Source organism: Curcuma longa, chromosome 4, assembly GCF_044706935.1.
Source record: "Curcuma longa cultivar G26 ecotype Majalengka, Jawa Barat chromosome 4, ITB_CL_G26_1.1, whole genome shotgun sequence".
NCBI lineage: Eukaryota > Viridiplantae > Streptophyta > Magnoliopsida > Zingiberales > Zingiberaceae > Curcuma > Curcuma longa.
In genome coordinates this window covers 14,721,249-14,743,488 of record NC_133864.1, presented here as the reverse complement: position 1 = coordinate 14,743,488, position 22,240 = coordinate 14,721,249, and the positions used below count along the sequence as shown (strand labels likewise).

At 36.9% G+C, this 22,240-nt stretch overlaps 2 protein-coding genes across 2 annotated transcripts; both read left to right on the top strand.

The window, feature by feature from the left end:
- The first annotated feature begins 694 nt into the window (after positions 1-694).
- Positions 695-8,001, top strand: LOC141827143 (putative acyl-activating enzyme 16, chloroplastic). The gene is made up of 6 exons (XM_074714398.1): positions 695-844; positions 1,044-1,158; positions 4,503-4,590; positions 4,828-5,039; positions 7,399-7,517; positions 7,819-8,001. The coding sequence occupies exons 1-6, from the start codon at positions 695-697 to the stop codon at positions 7,999-8,001; spliced, it is 867 nt and encodes a 288-aa protein (XP_074570499.1).
- Positions 8,002-10,331: 2,330 nt separating this feature from the next.
- On the top strand, positions 10,332-11,221 carry LOC141827142 (uncharacterized). Its single transcript, XM_074714397.1, has 2 exons — positions 10,332-10,977; positions 11,109-11,221. The coding sequence occupies exons 1-2, from the start codon at positions 10,332-10,334 to the stop codon at positions 11,219-11,221; spliced, it is 759 nt and encodes a 252-aa protein (XP_074570498.1).
- The last annotated feature ends 11,019 nt before the right edge of the window (positions 11,222-22,240 follow it).

Genomic DNA, 22,240 nt, shown 5'->3' with positions numbered 1-22,240 from the left:
GAGTAAAGTTGATTAGTGAGGTTGACTAGGTAGTTGATTGATTAGAGTCATTGGTTTTCTAGTTGATTTGTGATATATTTTTTTAATTTTTTAAATAATTAAAAATTTTAGAATTATTTACAAAATTTTAAAATTATTTATAAATTTTTAGAATTATTTCAAATATTTTAAATATTTTTTAGAAATTTTAATTTATTTTTATTTATAAAAATAATTTAAAATTTGATTTTGAATAAATTCTTATTACGAAATTAAAAATTTTAATTAGAATATTTTTATTTTTTATATTTTAATAAAAATAATTGAAAAAATAAAATTTTATATTATAATTATATTAGTTGATTAACCATTTATATAATTATAATTTATATAGTAATTAATTATTAATTAAAAATTATATATATTTTAAATAGTATTTATAAGAAAAACTTATAATTATAATTTATAAAATTTTATTTTAATATAATAATTTTAATTAAAATTATTATATTAAATTAATGGGATAATTTTATCAAGCTTTAATAAAGTCTATTTAAATTACCTCAATTATAACTGGGAGTTGATTAAGATTATTAATTTTATTAAACTAAAGTTCACCTTCCCTATTTCGCGCTTGTGCGATTGCACTTGTGTGATGCCTCAGCCCAGTCGCACGAGTCCGACGGCGCCTCCAGAGGCATCCCGAGGCTAGGGGATGCCTCCGGAGGCATCCCGCAGGCCCGATGATACCTCCGGAGGTGTCGCACGGCGGCTAGAACCCCTCCATACAGGCCACAAGGGCTCAGTGATTCCTTCGTGGAGCCTCGAGCGTGCCGACACAAGAGGCGTAACTATGCCAGTTTCGGTCTGCAGCTGGAACGAGATGTTTCGCCCGTATCGGATGAAACGGCTCGAGATTTCATTCCTTGGTATTGACAATAAATTTTTTTTTCAAATATCTATCTTAGTGCTTCTTAAAAGTTCAAAATATGATGAGTTTGGATAAACAGAGCAAGACTTATGCCTTATGTGTGAACTGACTGATTTTTAAAATTTGATGGCAGCTTGAGAAAGAAATACTGAACTTTTCTGAAGGTTTAAGGGTTGTTGGAGTTGTCCCTGATGAAAAGTTAGCACTTTTTGCAGATAACTCTTGCAGATGGTTAATTGCAGATCAAGGTAACATGTTTTGTCTTGGACTTCAGCTTTACGGTTGTTTGCAACTCATCTTCCTATTCTTTTCTTAGCTAGTATTTTTTTGGCATTTTTTCTATAAGGTGGTGATGAGTGAGGCACTGGACTTATAGTTGACACTTTTTTATACTATATGGACTTGTAGTTTGGCTGGTTTAATTGGTTTTTGATGAATAAAATTCTAGTTTTGCTAGTAGATTAAGTGTCATCGAGATGAAAAGAGGTATTGACTTGTGTATAAACATTATAATGAAAAATTAAAAATTGACTGGCCATTAAACAATGAGAACGTAGTAAATAAATGTTTGTGACAAATACTGACAAGTCTAAATACTTTTTCAAAATATGATGAGATCAAATTTCTAGACCAACAGTGATGTTAAGCAATTAATTGGTGATCATAATAAGAGAACATTGCTAACAAATCCATGCCCTTCTTTGCCTCTGAGTCTGTTGAACTCTCACTTCCTACTGTTGCTTTGTATACTACTGATCGACATTGAGCTGTACTTTATCATCAGATTTGCTCTTCCATATCTGTTTCTCTTCTACATGAGGGAGTTCTTGCATTGACCTTGGAAGCCCCATGTTAATCATGTCTAATTCTGGCTAATCTATGACTCCTAAATGCTGCTTCTACCTATCAGGTCTTGTTTCGTCCAATTAACGACAATCCAAAGTCACAGATCTATAACTTCAAATCAGATGTCCCAAACAAGGGGTGGGTGATGTGGGCATATGCCTTCATTGGAATAGGAAGGACGCTAAAAATTTGGGAGCTGCAAGCAACAGGGTAAAAGGAAATAACTAACTGAGGGTCTTTGTTTGCATCCTTGTAATATTTAGTTTGGTGTATATTTTGGGTGAAGACATGACTTTGTTTAGCTAGTTCATTAATCTACATGTTAGCCGGTTTACTTAGAACATGCCTTGTTATGTAATTATATTGGTTATTCATGTCATATTGCTTTAGGTCATGTCATGTAATTATATTTATCTATTGTGTCATCTTGCGTTCTCTTTGTGATCTTGTCACATTTATGGTGTGGTATCCTTGTGTTAGTCTTGTTAATGATTGCTCTTGGACAAGCTATTACAAACATCTGGTTGCTCAGGATGAACTGGTTGTTAATTTAAGGTGAGAATGAGTGTATTATCAACAAATGGCTGAAAGTCGTTACAATTTGACACAGATGCTCTTGATGGGGTTAGTTCAGTGTTGGAACTCTACATGACATCCATGAAGTTAATGACAGAGTTTTGGACTAAAATTATTACAAACATCTGGTGACCCAGAATGAGCGGGTTTTTAATGTAAGTTGAGGGTGAGTGAAATAGTGACTTATCAATAAATGGATGAAAGTTATTCCAATTTAACATGGATACTCTTTTGATGGGGTTAGCTTGGTGTTGGAATTCTGCATGACATCGAGGTTCATGGAAGAGTTCTGGACTAAAACTAACCCTTTTAAGCTGCTGAACCTTCGTCAGAATCATCAGCCCCAGCCCCCTCCGCCCCATTGATGAAGTAATAGACAACATTCCTTATTTGCGTCACTTTTCCACTTATTTTCTTGTTGAAGAGTTGCCTTTAATCCAAAAGAATGTTTAATTCTTCAACTACCAAACCACTCATATTCTACCACCTCTTTATTTCTCCGACTTTATGATTTATCATAAGGAAACTAATGCAAAATAGCAATTTCTCTTTGGGGTTGTTGTCATGGTCTAGTTTGTGGGACACGATTAATTAGAGCTAAAAGGTACTGATATTCTTGAATAAAAAAAGCATAGGAAAATGTTGATGCTCAGTTATTCACCTCTGGTAGCTATTTACCCCACTCTTATCAGTACTTTTCCATTATTTTACTCGTTCTATGAAGCATGGTCACAAACATGTGGTTACTAGATTAGTGACATGTTTCACACATATGAGGCAATTAATAATCTCTTCGAGCTTTTAAGTCTAACAAAAAACATCGGTAGCTTTCAAGTATGCATTATCAAACTCAGATATTGGTTCATAGGGGAATGAGCTCAACCTGCATCAGAGTATCAGATAACTTTGATTACGAAATAAGATATTTTTTCTTAAAGCATTTTTTAAGTAACATAGGATTCTTGTAGCTTCTACCCAATGATCATAACGTTGATTTTCCATAAAGTGACCAATTACACTAACAACAAATGAGATGTGATATGGTAAGTATAACATAGTCCAATTTCTCCTTTTGGTCTTTTGTATTTCTAGGTGTCAATTAGTGGCTCCCTGCCTTAGTATCAATATAATATTATGATCTGTAAGAGTATCTATTTGATTTATTCTCTAGCATTCTAGCTTCTTTGAGCATATTAACTTGTGTTGTGAAATTTAGGTATCTCCCTTTGAACAATTCACTTCTATGCTAAGTATTTGAGATCACCCAACTCTCTAGTATGGAAGTGTCAATGAAGATAATCTTTCAAGATTCTGATGAATGATAATTTTATTCACATAGATGATAAAAGAATCTTCCTAACTTATAGATGAAGTGGAAGACGAAGTGGTCTCAACCATTCATGGTCATACCTGATTGAAGAAGCGTTGAGCTTAACTTCCCAAGCCACACTTCAGGTGGTGAGATCTTTGAAGGTGGAGGGAGGTCCACAACTATAGCCGGGAAGTATAGTGATGCAGTTGAAAATTATGTAGATGAAAAGAAAGGAGTTGACTTGAAGGTCACATCAATAAAGATAACGATGCAATGGAACTTTGGAGAGTAACAACCATAGCCTTTCTGGAGACGTGGATAACAAGAAGTATGCACTAGGGGCCTATTGTGATAATTTATCATGACCAGGGGAGGACACAATATTAACAAAGTGCATATAAAGGTCTATGATGCAAGAGAATAGATAGTCACTTTGAAAAAGAGATTAGTGAATGAGTTCTAGCCATGAAGAGTGGATGATATATATAATTGAGAAAGTATCAAACAGTGAGAAGAGCATCACCCCAAAATGAGAGGAACACATGCATATGTAAGAGTAGAGTCCTAACATTTTTAAAGGTGTTGATTCTCTTATTCAGTCACTTTTACTGAGGCGTGTGGATTCATATAATCGGTGTTTCTAACAAGACACTAGAAAGGGCTTAACATATAATTGGCCCTGGCAGTCCTAACTCCTAAGTACTTGTACACTAGCGTACAAGTGCCTACACCAACATATCAAGAAATTGGTTGTTACTTATTTCATTTGTTATAAATTAGTTTGATATAGCTTTTCTCTTCACATAATTTGTTTTCTCGCTGTTGTTAGTGTTCTTGCTTATATTGTTCTTGATGCAGGGATAATGGCTACTGGTGCAATAAATGTAGTTAGGGGTACTAGATCTTCGGATGAAGAATTGTTGAACATATACAACCATTCTGAAAGGTCAGAACTTATGCATTATTCTTGGCTAAGAAAAACTTTCTAAATTAGGTTTCACTTGAAAAGATGCACCAGATATTGTGCCATGTCAATTGGGTAAACTGACATAAAAAATCTTTTCTGAACTGCAGTTATTCCCAAATTTAACTTTGGCCTTTTTAATCTAGAATAATAATATTCTCAGGTATCTTAAGCTGTATGAGATGTAATGACACTAAATTGTTTGAGCTGTTGTCACAGCATTGCACTTGTTGTCGACAGTTCACAATTTTTCAACAGGCTTGCACAGTCTTTGATACCAAAGGCTGATGTTAGATTTATTGTTCTTCTTTGGGGTGATAAATTATCCCTAAATAAAGAACTTGTGAAAGGCATCCCTCTATATGATTACAATGATATCGTAGAATTGGGCAGTGAAAGTCGCCACACATTGCTTCATTCTTCTAAACCAGGTATATCCCTTTTTATTCCTTCAGCTATTTTAGTAGAGAGTTTAACCTATACAAAATTTCGTGAAAAATGGATTTTCAGTGATGTGATTATGCTTCTTTGGATAGTGTTTAGTACAATGGCATGCTTTAAATGGGTGTCTTTGACTATCACCTAACAATCTCTTTATCATTAGCTAAATCAGCTATAGCTAGTATGACATTGCACATTTGGTTTAAAAAATCTCGTTGTGGTGAGCAACACGAGCAAAGCATATCTTTCTGAAAAGTTATCAAAAACATTAGAATGAGTAATCTCTCTTGTGCTGATAAAGGTGATGAGTATCATACCATGTGCTTATCATTATAATTTCATACTTATTGGCACTCAATGAGCTATGATATGCTTTAACATATGTCAAAATTAATTCCAATAATGTTTGATAGTTTTCTAACTTATTTCTCCAAAATTACAATTGAATTGATTGTCTAAATATCAAAATATTGCTTTTAAAAGTAAACAAATTTTTTTGTATCATCGAGGTCGCCTTTAGGTGGTTGGTTATTCTAATGCAGATTGACCAACTCCAACAAATAGACAATCTACACCGACTTATTATATCCTCTTAGGATAGGATGTAATCTTATTTTCAGAAAAAGTAAGAAATAAACAATGGTTGCAAGGTCAAGTGTAGAGGTAAAGTATAGGAAAATGACCTTAGTCGTATATGAGCTTATTTGAGTTAAGCATTTAACGGTCAAGCTAAGATACACCCCTGCTGAATTTGTAAAATTTTACTATCACAATCAAATGATAATGCATAGAACCTTAAATCTTAAATCTACTATTTCATTAGAGAACATAGCATATAGAGATTTGATTGTCACTTGCCAATTCTAATTGCCAATTGATTTCAAGGTTTAAAATTTTGAGCTATGCTGAAGTTTAAGTTTATAACCGATTGTTTCAGTGTTGTATCTTGTCGATACGGTTTCAGTACCATATCATGCTAATATAGTTTTAGTACTTTTTAAAATATAAATATATTAATTAAAAATATTTTTATTAATATTTGATTATTATAGATATTTATTATTGAGTTATCTTTGAGATGTTAAAAGTTGAGTTTAAATTTTGATATTATCTTATAAAATATTTGATGCTTATTGAGTAAAAGTTAATTTAGGATTAATTAAAGTCTATGAAGTAGACATGGCAGTATCAAGTACATTTAAATTGAATTGAATTTGAATTTATTTTAATCAATTTAAAATTAAACTAAATTTATATATAATAATTTAATTCATAGTAGTATATTTTATAAGGTTAGAAATTATATAATATTTAAATTTTTAATTTTTGCTAACAATTTGTTTCCTTCATCTTAAATAGGTTTATCTTTTTTAATTTACCTTATGGATAAATAAAGGATAGCTTGATACACGAAACTCCTGCTAATGCGAAGTCTCGGGAAGGGTTAGATTACATTGGATCTATTGTTTGTAGTCTTACTTTGCATTGCAAAAGGCTATTTTCGCGACTTGAACCTGTGATCATAAAGTCATATGACAACAACTTTACCATTGTACCAAAGATTTATCTTATGGATAGATAGAGGAAAAAAATTAATTATTGTTAAAGAGGTAAAAAGATTTTTTTCCTCTCTGTTTACCCTCGTGGATGGATAAAGAAGAAAAAAGCTTAAAAACAAAGGAGGAAAAAAGTAATTGATTAAGGAGAAAACAATTTTAAAAAATAAGGGAAGAAATTTAAATTAACAATTAGAAATAATAGATAAATAATTTTTTGAAAAATAAAAAATAAAAAAGTAAAATAAATAAATATATTTAAAAAATAGGTCGTGGTTGCCTTTACGACGCTGCAAGGTCACAGTTTCATCCACGATATCGTGCTAATGTTGGTCCACAAGGTGGAACAGAAAATTCCACTCGTGCCGATTGGCTTGACAGAATTTGAATCTATGATTGATAGATTTTCTATCAAATTATTGAGAGGGTTTAGGAATGAATATATTTTTGTAAGTTAGGTTTGTATAATATACTCAAACCAGCTTGAGCGGAACCAACTTGAGCGGAGTCTTGGGACTCATTTGCAATTATATAACTTTGATGTGTTTGTTGCCTTTTCTATATCAATAATATCTATATAAGGAAGTGTGGGCTACCTAGGGGGTTAATGATATTGGCATAATTCCCCCTAATAATATTAATATTAATCATTATTAATTTAGTATACTTCTTTTTCTTATTTTAATTTTTTTTAATGTAGACCACCTAAGCCCTTAGTGCTTAGGCACTAGGCAGTCGCTTAGAACCACCTTTTGAATATCTTGCACATTAATCATCAACTCAACTTTTACAGGCCAAAAGTATGTTTATGAAGCCATCAGTCCTGAAGACGTTGCTGCAATAATGTATACAAGTGGAACAAGTGGCTCCCCAAAGGGTGTAATGCTCACCCATAAAAATCTGTTGCATCAGGTATGAGAAGCCTTTATCTGATCAACTAGTATACTGTCCAATCTAACCGTACATATTTTCCAGTCCCCTTGTTGATTTAATACCAACATCTTTGTACCAGAATATGACTCCTAACAGATGCCACTCCCAATCCCAACTCTCCAACGTAATTTTTATAATTTCCAAAATTTTTTGTTTGAGTTTGTTTCCTGACTATCAGAACCATTATAAATACAGAAACCTTCTTTTGTGCTTCTGGGCGTCTACTGTCTATCATAATTCTTCTCTTTCTCATATATGAGCCTCATTCTGATTTCTGCAGATACACAACTTGTGGGAGATAGTACCTACTGTAACTGGAGACCGTTTCTTAAGCATGTTGCCAACTTGGCATGCATATGAACGAGCTTGTGAGTATTTCATATTGACCCATGGGGTCGAGCAGGTTTACACAAATGTCCAACGGTTGAGGGTACAGTTTTACATCCTTGTTCCTGAGAATTAGTGTGTTCGAATCAGTGATTTGTAGCAATTCGTGTAGCATTTTCTATGGGATTTTGTTTGGCAATCATGATTCCGATAGTAGTGACTGGTGTATCATTGTTCCTACCTGGTCAATTCTATAAAAATGATAATTAAAATTAAGAAAATAAAAATAGAGGAATTCTCTGTTAGATAATAATCCACTTCATTGGTTGGAGTTCAGTGGAGAATAGAGCATGGGATGTATGACAAAAAGGAGGAAGAATCGTCATAACCATCTATTGTATACCTCCCACCTGGTAAATGCTATAGAAATGATGAGAAGAATTGAGCCAGAAAATAAAATTAGAGGAATTCTCTGTTAGATTATAACCCACTTCATTGGTTGGAGTTCAGTGGAGACTATAGCATGGGAAGTGTGACAAAAAGGAGGAAGAATAGTCATAACCTTCTATTGTCTACCTTTCTCATTGTCCGCATTGCTACACTTGATCAGGAATATAATGATTTATTCAATGTTAACTTCTTCCATCACGGATGTGCTAATTATGCGTGCTACAATGTTCTTTAATCATATTTCCAAAGAGGAGGAAGTTAATTGTACTCTTCATAATTCCCCCTCTCCTTGGAGCAGCTTGGATGAACATGTACATGGATGACTAGGTGAATGCTAAGTTGTTAAAGAGATCCAGAAATGTTTCTTCACTTTTTTTGGTATAATGCCAGTGAACCAAATATAGTATACATTAGGGAGTGTGAAGTAAGTTGGTGTATTCGAGTTAGTAAACCACTGGTTGGTCCTTATACGCATTCTGATTGCACCAGTAAAGTTCAGACAGATCCGAGCAGAACTTGGGACCAAATTTTGAGTAGCTTTTGAATATTCTAATTGTCCAGCTAATCTGTATAAAACTAGGTAATGATTTACTTTTGATGTAATTACATTGGAATAGATTTTTTTCTTATGTAAAAAAGTGTGTTCTTTGAGATTTGTTTCTATTGTGAGATGCAGGGGTAGATAGGTCTTTTCCTCTTGTATTCTTAGGGTTATGCTGGTTATATAAGCCTTGTACTTTGGTTCTTTTAGTAACAAGATAATTTTAACATTGTATCAGAGCCAGGTTTTCCAAAACCTTAATTTTTTTTCCCTCTCTTTCGCTACACTACGACGTCGCTGCCACGACCTCTCGCTTCTCTTCTCTGCTCGACATCGCTGCCAACCAGCAGCGACGCTGCTTGCCGACCGCCGCCTCGCTCGCTTCTATTCTCTACTCGACTGCCGCCTCTCGTCGCCTAAAGTCTCAAGAAGCCTCGTATTGGGAGAGATCGCGACACGAGATCTCCGTCCTCGAGCACTCGCAAGCGGAAGCGCTATTCCTTTCTCTTCTCCTTCACCGGATTGATTTTGGTGAGATCTCGTCCCCCTGATTCCTCCCCCTCCTTGCGACGCGCCTGGTCTCGCCTACTTGAACTGGCAATCGGTCATTGCAGGAAGCCTCGGAAACCAATTCCTCGCGTTGCTCATGACGAGAAGAAGGTCTGACCGCCGCGCCGGTGCTGGCCTCCTCACTGTCGTGCTTACGGGAGCGACAGGGACGAGGAACGCAGTAGGGCAGCGCGTCCGATTCCACCTCAGCCTCTACCTCCTCGCGTCGCCTGGTGACGGGAGCAGGGCTTGCTCCAGAAGCTGCAGGATCAGCCGAAGGTGATCGCGCCACAGCCGATGCGGCCTGTGGGTTCCAGCATCAGCGTGACGCTCATCAACCCACACGTCGAAGCCGAGACTAGACTGTTTGATCTTACATCTTTTCTCCTCCTTGGAAGATTTGTGAAGGACTTGGGGAAGCAACGAAAAATTTGGATCTCTAGTAGTCTGTGCTGTTTGCTAGTTTGACATTCACTTCATTTATAGCGGATACCTCTGGAGAAACTTCTGGTATTTCTGTAGATCCTACGACTTCTTCTAGACAAGTACAACCGTTTTTCACAATGCCAAGAATTGGAAGATCCGGTCTTCAGATAACCTCGGAGAAATTGACAGAGACAAATTATGCTTCTTGGACAGTTGCTGTTGAATTTTATGCTGAAGGCCATGATAAACTTGATGTTCTTCATGGTAGTAAAGTGAAACCAGATGAAAAGGACCCAAACTTTCGTAGTTGGAGGCGTGACAATATTCAGTTGATGACTTGGATACTCAATTCCGTCAGTTCTGGCATCAAACAGGTCATTCTTCATAACAAAACATCTTTTGACATGTGGACGACACTGGAGCAAATGTACGGACGCAAGCATAATATGTTGTGTACTTATCAGCTAAGTAGTCAAATCTTTAAACTTGACCAAGGATCTATGTCTGTCACCAATTATTTTGTTACTCTGAAGGGTCTGTGGGATGAGTTTGACTATTACAGGATGGAGGATTGGAGTTCTACTGATGATCACCAGAGATATCTAAAGCTTCTAGAGAATGATAGAATTATTAAGTTTCTAAATGGGCTTAATGCAGAGTTTGCGAGTTTAAAAGGACAAATTCTTAGTCTTGATCCTACTCCCTCTCTAGAACAAGTTTACTACAAAGTTCTCAGTGAGGAGGGCAGGAAAAGGACCATGAACAACAAGGGTATTTCTGCTACCAGCACTCCAATTGGGGAGACTTCTGCTCTTATCAGTTCTGCAAACATGTCCAGGCCTAGGGGAACTAAAGGAAAAGGTGATAAATTTTGTCGGCACTGCAAGAGGACTAATCATGATTCAGATTTTTGTTGGGAGAAATATTTGGAAAAGAAACCTAACAAATTCAAACACGGTGACAAGAAGGCTCCTAGTCATGGGAATGTTGCTGTCAAGAAATTAGTGGAGGAGGAGACTGCTGGTTCCTTTGTGTCTTCTCCTGTTGGATTGTCCTTTACTGACATTGCCAACCTTCAGCACCTTCTCTCGCGACTTCAGACTTCATCTTCTGCCTCTACCACTCCATCTCAAGCGCACACAGGTACCCGTGGCTTGGGATTGAGTGTTGTTGGTTTAAGCTCTTATAGCCCCTAGGTCATTGACTCAGGAGCTACGGATCATATGACAAACGTTGCTAACTCCTTCATTTCCTACTCTTTGTCCTCTGGGCAAGATAAAGCGACCATTGCAAATGGAACCAAAGCCACTATTGCTGGCAAAGGTTCCATACAACTGGCAGATCATTTTATCCTATCCTCTGCCCTTCATGTCCCTTCTATTTCTCTTAATTTACTTTCTGTTAGTAGCATTACAAAACAACTTCACTGCTCAGTAACTTTTTTTCCTGAGGACATTTATCCTTTAAGTCTTTGAAAGTCTTATTTCCTTGTCTTTTCTCTTCAGTTTCTTTTGAGTCACTTCTGTGTGAAGTCTGTCAGTTATCAAAACATTGTAGAACTCAATTTTCTGAGTCCATAAAAAAAAGTTCTTCTCCATTTGATCTTGTTCATTCTGATGTGTGGGGGCTCTCTCTTGTGACTTCTTTGGATGACAATCGATACTTTCTCTCTTTTATTGATGATATACGTCCACTGTACATGACTTTATTTGATGAAAAGCAGGAAAGAAGTTCCTTGACTCATTCAAACTTATTGTCGAATGGTAGAAACTTAATTTCATACAAGAGTAAAGACTTTACATTCTGATAATGCCCGTGAGTACTTTGCTCAGTCTCTAAATACTTTCCTTAAGGATTCAGGAATTCTTCATGAGTCATCTTGTCCCTACACATCACAACAGAATGGAGTGGCTAAAAGAAAAAATCGTCATATTCTTGAAACAGCCCGTGCACTATTATTTCAACGTCACTTATCCAAATATTTCTGGGCTGATGCTGTCCTTACCGCTGCCTATATCATCAATAGATTGTCATCTAAAGGTCTCGAGTATCGGTGCCCTCTCACTATTCTTCGTCGTGGCACCACGTTCTCCCTTACACCTCAGGTTTTTGGCTCTCTCTGTTTTATTCATGTTCTTGGTCCCAAGTCTTCCAAACTTGATCCTCATTTTATACGGGGAGTTTTCCTAGGATATTCCACTTGCCAGAAAGGCTACAAGTGCTTTGATCCTATTACTAGGACGAGATATGTCTTGAAGGATGTTACCCTTTTTGAGTCTGAGTCTTATTATTCTCTTCAATCTCATTCTCAGGGGGAGAATATTACCTCTTCTGTATCTCCTTATGTACCTCAAGTGGCCCCATCTCCTATTCCACTGGATGCCATGGAAAATAGAAACGATGTTCCATTACTGGGCTCGCAGTCTTCACAAGAAATTATCACTTACAAGAGACGAAGACATAAGCAAGGACCTACTACTGACCGGCTATCTAAATCTGATGCTCTGGCTCCTGATTCCTTGGAGCAGTCATTAAATATGAATGAGCTGAACCTTCCGGTTGCTGTTAGGAAGGGGGTCAGATCATGTACTCGACATCCTATCTCCAATCACGTTTCTTACTCTCATTTGTCTTCTTCATATCATGCCTTTGTTTTACAGTTATCAAACCATGTTATACCTTCTTCTTATTATGAAGCTGTAAGGGATTCTAAGTGGTTGCAAGCAATGAATGAAGAGATAGATTGGACAAAGGAGATATGCAAAAAGGCTCAAGCAAATGCAAAGGCCACAACCACCTTGCAATGTGGACTCTCCAAAGATCAACTGAGCAAGGTTGGACCTTTCAATTCGGCCAAGGAACTCTGGGAGAAACTCATTGAACTCAACGAGGGTTCAAGTGAATCTAGAAGAGCAAAGAAGGATCTTCTAGTTGGACAACTCCAAGTAAACGGTCTACATGTGATAGGTGAGAAATTGGACAACCGGGACTTAGTGAGGTACGTGCTACAAGCCTTCCCCCGAACCACTTTATGGGCATCAATGGTCGATGCTTATAAAGTATCGAGGGATCTTTCAGTTGTAAAGCTAGATGAATTGTTTTGCGAATTTGAACTTCATGAACAAGCTAACTTGTCTTCGAAGGAGAAAGGTATTGCTTTATTTGTAGAAAAGAAGGAGAAAAAGAAGAAGAAGGAGAAGGAGTCCTCATCCGAATCCGAACAAGAGACATCTGATAGTGATGAGGAGATGTCTCCCAAGCAAGTGGCACATTATGTGAAAAAGATGATGGGAAGATCAAGAAGGTTCACACAAAGGAATGTGAAAAAGATGTTCACTCCACCATCCCAAGGTAAAAGTCAAAGTTCTAATTTCAATCCTAACGTGACTTGTTTTGAGTGCAACAAAAAGGGGCACATCAAGCCAAATTGCCCAAAGCTAAAGAAGAAGGAGGAGTTCAAGAAGAAGGATAAGAAGAAGAAGGAAGTCATGGTGGCTCAAGCTTCGTGGGATTCCTCAAGTAGCGAGTCATCCGATGACGAGGAGGAATTGTGCCACATAACCCGACACATGGCTCTTATGGCAAAAGGAAGTGACAATGATACATCAAGTGAGGAAGAGCATTCAAGTGACGATGAATCCTCATCTAGCGAGGAAGAGGTAATGGACAAGGTAAAACAAAGATTTCTTTATCGCACTATTGCTTATCTTAAGAATGCGCTAGTTAAGTCAAAGACAAAGGTCAAGGCACTAAAAGAAGCACTTAGGAACACAAGGAATATTTGTGATCATGTTGACCTAGGAGATGAAAATGAAAAACTGAAAAATGAGATTGTTGACTTGAGGAAATGCTTAGAAAAATTCACACTAGGATCAAAAAATCTTGATATGGTGCTACACAGTCAAAGGGCAGTGTATAACAAGGCAGGAATAGGATATAAACCTAAGGAAGCTTCTTACATTTCTCTAGTTGGAAGGCAAGGGCCACTTAGTCAACAAACATCAAAGGGCAAATCTAGACTAGCTTGGGTTCCCAAGAAATACTTAGAAAATATTAGTGAATCTAGCTTTTGGGTACCTAAAAGTGATGTGTTTTATGTTGTCTAGGTGAGAGAAAAGAAGGACACAAACATGTGGATTATGGACAGCGGGTGTTCAAGCCACATGACGGGGGATGTAAGTAAATTTACAAAGTTGAAATACATGAAGAGAGGAAAGGTGTCTTTTGGAAATAGTGGGAAACTCAAAATTATAGGAAGAGGAACAATTGAGGTTTCATCCACAATTACCATTCACAAGGTGCTCTTAGTCAAAGGTATGGAGTTCAATTTGCTTAGTGTGAGTCAACTATGTGATTCAGGCTATCAAGTTGAGTTCCACTCCAATAAATGCTTGGTTAGGAAAATTGACTTGAAAAATGTTATCCTAGAAGGGTATAGAAATCAAAATCTTTACTTTATGGATTTATCTTGTGCTACTAACCCTTCTGTTAAGTGTTTCATGTCAAAAGAAGAGGAAAGTTGGCTATGGCACAGAAGACTTGGACATACCAACATGAAGAACATAGCAAGAGTAGCAAAAATGGAGCTTGTGAAGGGACTACCAAAGATCAAGTTTGTCAAGGACAAAATGTGTGATGCATGCCAAGAGGGTAAGCAATTTAAATCATCACACAAAGGTAAAACTCTAACTAGTACTTCCTTACCACTAGAACTTTTGCATTTGGATTTATTTGATTGCCATAGTACACCTTCATTAAATGGTAACAAATATTGCTTGGTTATTGTAGATGATTACTCTAGGTTCACTTGGGTGTATTTCATGAAACATAAGGATGATACCCTAGAATTGTTTGTTGGGTTTAGTAAAAGGGTAGAGAACGAACGAACCTTGAAAATCAATAGGATTAGGAGTGATCATGGTGGAGAGTTTGAAAACTCAAACTTCTCTAAATTCTGTCTAGAAAATGGGTACAAGCATGAATTTTCATGCCCAAGGACTCCTCAACAAAATGGGATTGTTGAAAGGAGAAATAGAGCTTTGCAAGAAGCAGCTAGAACGATGCTAAATGCATATTCACTACCCACCTATCTATGGGCAGAAGCGGTTAACACCGCTTGCTACATACAAAATAGGGTAGTAGTTCATCGGTTCTTGGGTAAAACTCCATTTGAGCTATGGAGTGGAAAAATACCCAAAATCCACTACTTTAGAGTATTTGGATGCAAAGTCTATATCTTGAACACTAAGGATGACCTACGAAAATTCGAGGCAAAAGCGGATGAAGGAATCCTAGTTGGCTACTCATCCACTAGCAAGGGTTATAGGGTTTATAATAAAAGAACTCAAACAATTGAAGAGTCTTCAAATGTTGAGTTTGATGAATCAACCATCACCTACCCCAGAAAATCACCTATTGATGATGACATAAATGAAAGAACACAAGAAATTACAAACGAACTTAAGAATTTGCAATTAGAGAGCAACAATGTAGGGGGAGGAAAAGATGATGAGCCTCCACATGAAAATAATGAGAGTGAGGAGCCTACAAGACCTAGAAATCTTAGACATCATCAAAATCACCCCATCGATCAAATTGTAGGAGACATTGAACATGGAGTGAGAACTAGATCTCAAGTTAGAAATCAATCTAGTCAAATTGCTTTAATCTCACAATTTGAACCTAAAACAATTGATGAGGCTCTAGGTGATACGGATTGGATATTAGCTATGCAAGAAGAGCTAAATCAATTTGAGAGGAGTGAAGTGTGGGAGTTAGTTCCAAGACCTAGTGATAACACAATAATTACAACAAAATGGGTCTTTAGAAACAAACTAGATGACCAAGGCAATGTCACTAGGAATAAGGCTAGACTAGTAGCTAGGGGTTTTAACCAAGTTGAAGGGCTTGACTATGATGAGACCTATGCCCCAGTAGCTAGATTAGAGTCCATACGCATCTTACTAGGATATGCCGCCTATATGGGTTTTAAACTATATCAAATGGATGTAAAATCGGCATTCCTAAATGGTTTCATTAAGGAGGAAGTGTATGTAGAGCAACCTCCTGGATTTGAGAGCTTAGAATACCCAAATCACGTATACAAGCTTAAGAAAGCTTTATATGGGTTGAAACAAGCTCCTAGAGCTTGGTATGAGAGGCTATCAACATTCTTAATCTCTAAAGGATTTAGGAGAGGAGCAATAGATCAAACCTTGTTTATAAAATCAAAGGATAACAACATCTTTGTTGCCCAAGTCTATGTAGACGATATCATCTTTGGGTCAACAAATGATGATTTCCTCCATGAGTTCATTAAACACATGGAAAACGAGTTTGAGATGAGTTTAGTTGGAGAGTTGACCTTCTTCTTAGGACTTCAAGTAAAACAAACAAATGAAGGAACTCATGTATTTCAAACGAAATATGCTAAAGAAATGATAAAGAAATTTGGAATGGAAAATGCAAAATCAATCTCAACTCCTATAGGAACAAATGTCAAATTAGACAATGATGTTGAAGGAAAATTAGTAGATTCCAAACAGTATAGAAGTATGATTGGTAGTTTGCTTTACCTAACCGCTAGTAGACCCGATATTTTATTTGCGGTAGGGATGTGTGCAAGGTATCAATCATGTGCCAAAGAGTCTCACCTTGCCATAGTTAAGAGAATTTTGAGATACATTAAAGGAACCTTAAATGTAGGCCTTTGGTACCCTCGAAACCAAAATTTTGATCTAATAGGGTATACCGACTCAGATTATGCAGGGTGCAAACTAGATAGAAAGAGCACTAGTGGTGGATGCCAATTTCTTGGATCCTCCCTAGTGTGTTGGAGTAGTAGGAAGCAACATTGTGTTGCTTTGTCTACCACTGAAGCAGAATATGTAGCCTTAGGAGGATGTGTAGCTCAATTGTTATGGATGATGCATACACTCGAGGACTATGAGCTTCACTACTCCAAGGTTCAAGTTTTATGTGATAACATAAGCACAATTAATCTAACTAAAAATCCTGTTCATCATTCAAGAACTAAACACATCGAAATAAAACATCACTTTATTAGGGATCATTTATCCTACATCCTAGAATCTAGGGAAATCTACTCCATAGCGTGGAGAATACAATCCAAAGGAAAGAAGAGAATACATCTTGTTCCCAAAGATATACAAAGAAATGCAGGAAACTAGACTTATCTTCTTCCTCGGAGTGAAATCTCTGCGTAGATGAGATGAAGATGGTCTGGAGCAGTCGGATCGGTGATGGATCGTCGAATCTCCCTCCGAAATAGGCGTCGGCGGCTCTAGAACAACTCCGGTGGCTCTCCAAAGTCTCCCCCCCTCCTAGGTCTCATTAGAGACCTATTTATAGTGCAGGGTTCGGAAGCAGCACGCCCCCGTGCACACGGCCGTGCCTGGGAGGCACGGCCTTGTGTTGGCTTCGGGCAAAGGAGAAGGCACGGCCGTGCCTTGTTGGCACGGCCTGAAGCTGTGAGGTCTCGGATCTGGGGCACGGCCGTGCCTATTAGGCACGGTCCAGACTTGTCTTCCTTCTGTTTGATGGCACGGCCGTGCATGCAAGAGGAGACATTGAATTAAATTATATTGACTCTAAATCTAATCTTGCTGATATATTCACTAAACCACTACCCGAAGCTGAATTCACAAATCTAAGACGGGGTTTAGGAATGTGCTTTGTTGATTGATGATTGCTAGTTTTGCATGATCCTATGAAAAATACTTTACATCTCACAAGACCATAGGGTGACTCTTGATGTGCATTGGCTTGATTGAACTAAGTGTGAGATGCTAGGACGATACTCATGTTTCACTTGTGCTCTTTAGCATTTAGATGAAACATAAATTGTATCAATCTATTATTTTTAGACTAACTATGGGAAAGACAAATGTCTAATTAATGGACATCTTGCTCATAGATCATAGTTGGACATTTTAAAGAATTTAACACCATTTCAATAATTAACCAAGGATAGGGAGACAAGAGACCAGATTTGAAATCATAACAAATCCTAAACTTGATACAAAATGGATGCATTTGTGCCAAAATTCCAAGTTCGTATCAAACCATGGAAACAAGAACATTTTTCACAAAACTATATTTTTCCTAAGTAGAGAATATCAAAACAAACATGTCTGCAAAATTTCAGATTTTTCTGAATTTTGTGGAATTTTTGTCGCATTTCTGAAGTTCGTATCAGAATATGCATGGGCTGATTTTCAGACCATCAGTCGACTGACACAGAATATCAGTCGACTGGTGCAACTCGGCAAACAGTACTAAAGGCATCAGTCGACTGCCAGTCGACTGGTGCACTCGACTGATCTTTCTGTGAGTTTTCACAAAAAGCATCAGTCGACTGCAGTCGACTGCTTCACTCGACTGATCTTTCTGTAAGTTTTCACAAAGGGCATCAGTCGACTGCAAATGGCTCAGTCGACTGATATCAGTCGACTGGCAACCCATCAGTCGACTGACGCCGCGATTTCTATATAAGCAATCATAAACGGCGGTCGACTGCTAACCCTAGGGTTGCGTCGTCCCGGCCGTTCTTCGTCTCTCCAAGCCTTCCTCCAGCCTTCTAGAGCCCTAAAACTTCCTCATTTCTCCTTCCTACAACCTCTACTCATCTTTTCAAGCTAAAACTAGGGTTTCATGGCAGGACCAACCAAGTGGAAGAAGGTAAACCTCTGAAAACAACTCTTCTTTGATTCTATTCATTTAAAATCTAATTTTTGGCCTAACTTGCTTATGTTTTCATGTCCTTGCATCATATATTGCATTACATTTAGAGTTAGGACCAAACATGTAGCACATAAACGCCCTAGGATTCCAATTCCTCAACAAACTGAAGTTGCACCTCAATATCCAAATCCTGCTTACTTCCAAAACACTCCTGAACCTAGATTTTACTCTCCGGGCGGCCAAAAATCTCTTTGAAACAACTGATTTTCATCTTATGGATGTTAGGTTTTTAAACAAATCCTTCTTTCAATCATATGCACCTGGGTTGTTACGAACTCATCACTTTTTATCAGTTGGAATCCCTTGTTTACTGCAATTGCAATGTAAATCTAGACATGTGTAAGGAATTCTTTGTAAACCTTCGTCCTATTAATGCAAATGCAAACAACTACAAAACCACTGTGGCAGGAAGATCTTTTGATTTTAATCCTGAAGTTTTACGATCTTTTCTACGTCTTCGTGAATCAACAAACCCCTTTGTATGCTTTCCTGATGTTCCTGGACCTATCACCGGTACTTTCTCAAACATCACAGTCAACCAAATCCATCAACATTACTTTGGTATTCCAAGAAATCCCTTCATACGAATCTTTCAGGGAAGTGATATGTCTGCAATTCATTATACCTGGTATAGGATAGTTCTGGATTGCATCCTTCCACTAGTAACCCGAGGTCGGTCAAAAGTTAGAATTCCTCATCTCATTATGATGTATGCATTAGAACATCATTTAGACATCGACATTGCTCTTCATGTCTTTGCAGTCATTATCCATCATTCTGGTGTTTCAAAAGGCAAGCTATATATGCCTTTTGGAAACATCATCACTCAATTCATTGCATCCAAGGGCATTGACACATCACTAGGTACCATTCGTCCACTCTCCAAGGATCCGGCGGTTTTCCAAAACCGCCGCGAAATGGTTTCCCGGCGGTTTGTTAAAACTGCCGCAAAATAATTTTCCGGCAGTTTAAGCTTTGAGTGTGCAATTACAGAATTTTCAGCCTGCGATTTTTATAAATAAATAGAAAAATTAAACCAAAAATTGTAATAAATAGAAAATTTTACTTGCATTAATGTCTTGCAAAACTAGTAAACAAATATGAGTCATTACACATAGATATCAAAGTTGTCAGATGTCAAATACAGTGAATTTAGGTTACAAAAAAATTGAAACTTTGTTTGGTTACAAAAAAACTGAGAAATCTCTCTAGCTTTCTCAGATGTCAAATCCTAGAAATAGATCCCTCGCTTTTCCTTCGTTGCTTTTTGAAAAGTAGTCATCTTTGGAGAGCTCTTCAAACTTGTAAAGTAGTCATGCCTGCACAAGTACAAAAAAAAATTAGAAGAGACAAACTATAACCTAAAGATCACTGAAATGAATGCTATTGTTTATCACAAAATTATGGACATTCCGTTGACACTACTAAGAACAAACAAATATGTCAACAATAAAAAACTCTACAGCAACATGAACTTGTAAAAAGGCATAACTATGTAAATTTTCTTTGCAAAAAATCTCCAAAAGTAATGTGTACCAATTAAATAGTAAAACACTTCTCATAAGCAAAGGTAAATAGTAAAACATACCTAAGCTAAGATGCAATCTAGCTACTAATTTAATTTGGACTATCAAGTAGGTGATTTTAATTTGCTTAAAGCAGAGCAAATATGAGACTATCAAGTACTGAAATGAAGTCACAGTAAAGCTTATATAATGCCATGCTATGCAGTTGGTGAAATCATATGCAATATTTAATTAGATTTTCAGACGTATCCAGATCATGGTCTCGACATAAAGAAACCATTCAAAGCTAATGCTACAAACCCGATTTCCATTGAGATCAAATTCCTTTCCAAGGGATTCCATGACTAACTACTGCAGATACCTACTAAAGAGCAATAAGCTATCCTTGTAAGGAAGTACAACCATATCCTGTAGGTAGGAGATGGTAATAATACATTAGATAAAACAACAATTGCAGAGTATTGTACATTTTCATAGATCAATTTGCAAACCTTAGATCCAACTCCATCAGAAGCCCAATACCAACATAAAGCAAGTAATGCTGCTAGATTATTCTTGACATGGATAAAACAGTGTGAAATAAAACTACCTGATAATACAACTAATATGATACTTGATACCAATTATGAAATTAGCATATGTTCCATGATTCTAATCAGAGTAAGATGTAATATACCACTGGTGAGCGAGTTGCTTCATCCATCAATGATGCACTAACAAGCATTTCTTTAATGTCAATCCCCTGGATTACAGACATAGTGAGTTTAACCTTTCAATAACAGTGATTAAAACATTGTATTGTACTGCATTAATAGGCATCTCGATGAACTGGTTCTGCTAAAAGTGTGATGTTATCTATAATAGGCACTTGAGCAAGCTTCTTTCAAAACTTCTATCATGTTAAGATTAAGAAGAGGTTACTTAAACCAACTTATTAACATCTTTCTTGTTGTTTACCGCTAATAGTTAGACAAAAGACGATCACAGGCATAAAATTTAATCATCTGAGCATAAACATGCGTCTGACTGACAAATGCTTCAATCATGGAACAGACACGACCTAAGCATGTTCAATTTCTAGTAAACTAAAAAAGATATTAGTATTGACCTTCTCAACTTCTAACTTCTCCTGCTATCACCCGTTCACAATTCTTCTAAGCACAATTGGCCAAAATGGCTCCTTTGGACAGGCTAAGAAGGGTGAAAGAGATCAGCATCCATACTCCATGTCTTGCTGATGAGATGTAGGCCCACTAGACCAAACAAATCCTAGTGGGGATATGGCAGTCGCAAAATGCATAACAGACCGACACCAAGCACAATAGAACAGGAAGCAGAAACATAGACATTCAAGCAACCAAAGAAGAAAAGCATTTGGAAAATCCACAGAGAAAATGAGAAAGCAATTATAATGGTGATTTCTTAGGATATGCTCAAGCAAATATGATTCAAATGAAATCAGAGTTTAATAACCAGAATGATGATTAGTTTATGGAGTGGTAACAAGGTCAGACTTACCAGACTGGCTTCATTAGTTTGCAGGAGTTTGAGAATTTTTTCTTCAGCAATCCGCATGCTTTTCAAGTAGTCCTATTAGTCACACTGAAGTTGAGACCAGCATCATAACCTAATGCAGAAGATCATAGAGCTAAAGTTTACCTAATCAATCACGAATATTCTACACATCCTATCTTTTCTGAATTGCAAAAAACAAAACAAAAAAAGTCATCAACAATCTCTATATTTTTATTGTGCAATATATGAGGGAATTTATTACTGCAGTATCCGGAACTAAATAAATTCCATTTCCATGAAATATTCTGAGAAATCAAAACTAATATTTAGGTACATATTACAAACCTATAAGCTCCTTTTTTCCTTCTGCTGTCATTAGGTAATTTTAACTGCTCAGGTTGTACACTTTATACTAACCAAGATTGAGAGGACAGCATTACCAAGATCTCTTTAACATGTTTCACAAACTCTCCTAAGATGTGGACCAGAGTCTCAACATTTATAACAGCCCACCTGCCAAGGAAATCAGACACATGAGAAACTTCAAATCAGCAAGATATTTTTGTGCCTGAGAGTATGCTTAATAAATCAAGCTTTATGATTCA

What these genes read in the sequence shown, in the direction of transcription:
- LOC141827142 (XM_074714397.1), top strand. Translation starts at nt 10,332, where the DNA reads ATGTCTGTCACCAATTATTTTGTTACTCTGAAGGGTCTGTGGGATGAG. An exon ending in ATCTCAAGCGCACACAGGTA is followed by an intron (nt 10,978 to 11,108) that starts CCCGTGGCTTGG and finishes TCTGGGCAAGAT; the next exon opens with AAAGCGACCATTGCAAATGG.
- LOC141827143 (XM_074714398.1), top strand. Translation starts at nt 695, where the DNA reads ATGCCTCCGGAGGCATCCCGCAGGCCCGATGATACCTCCGGAGGTGTC. An exon ending in ATATACAACCATTCTGAAAG is followed by an intron (nt 4,591 to 4,827) that starts GTCAGAACTTAT and finishes CTGTTGTCACAG; the next exon opens with CATTGCACTTGTTGTCGACA. An exon ending in GCTTCATTCTTCTAAACCAG is followed by an intron (nt 5,040 to 7,398) that starts GTATATCCCTTT and finishes CAACTTTTACAG; the next exon opens with GCCAAAAGTATGTTTATGAA.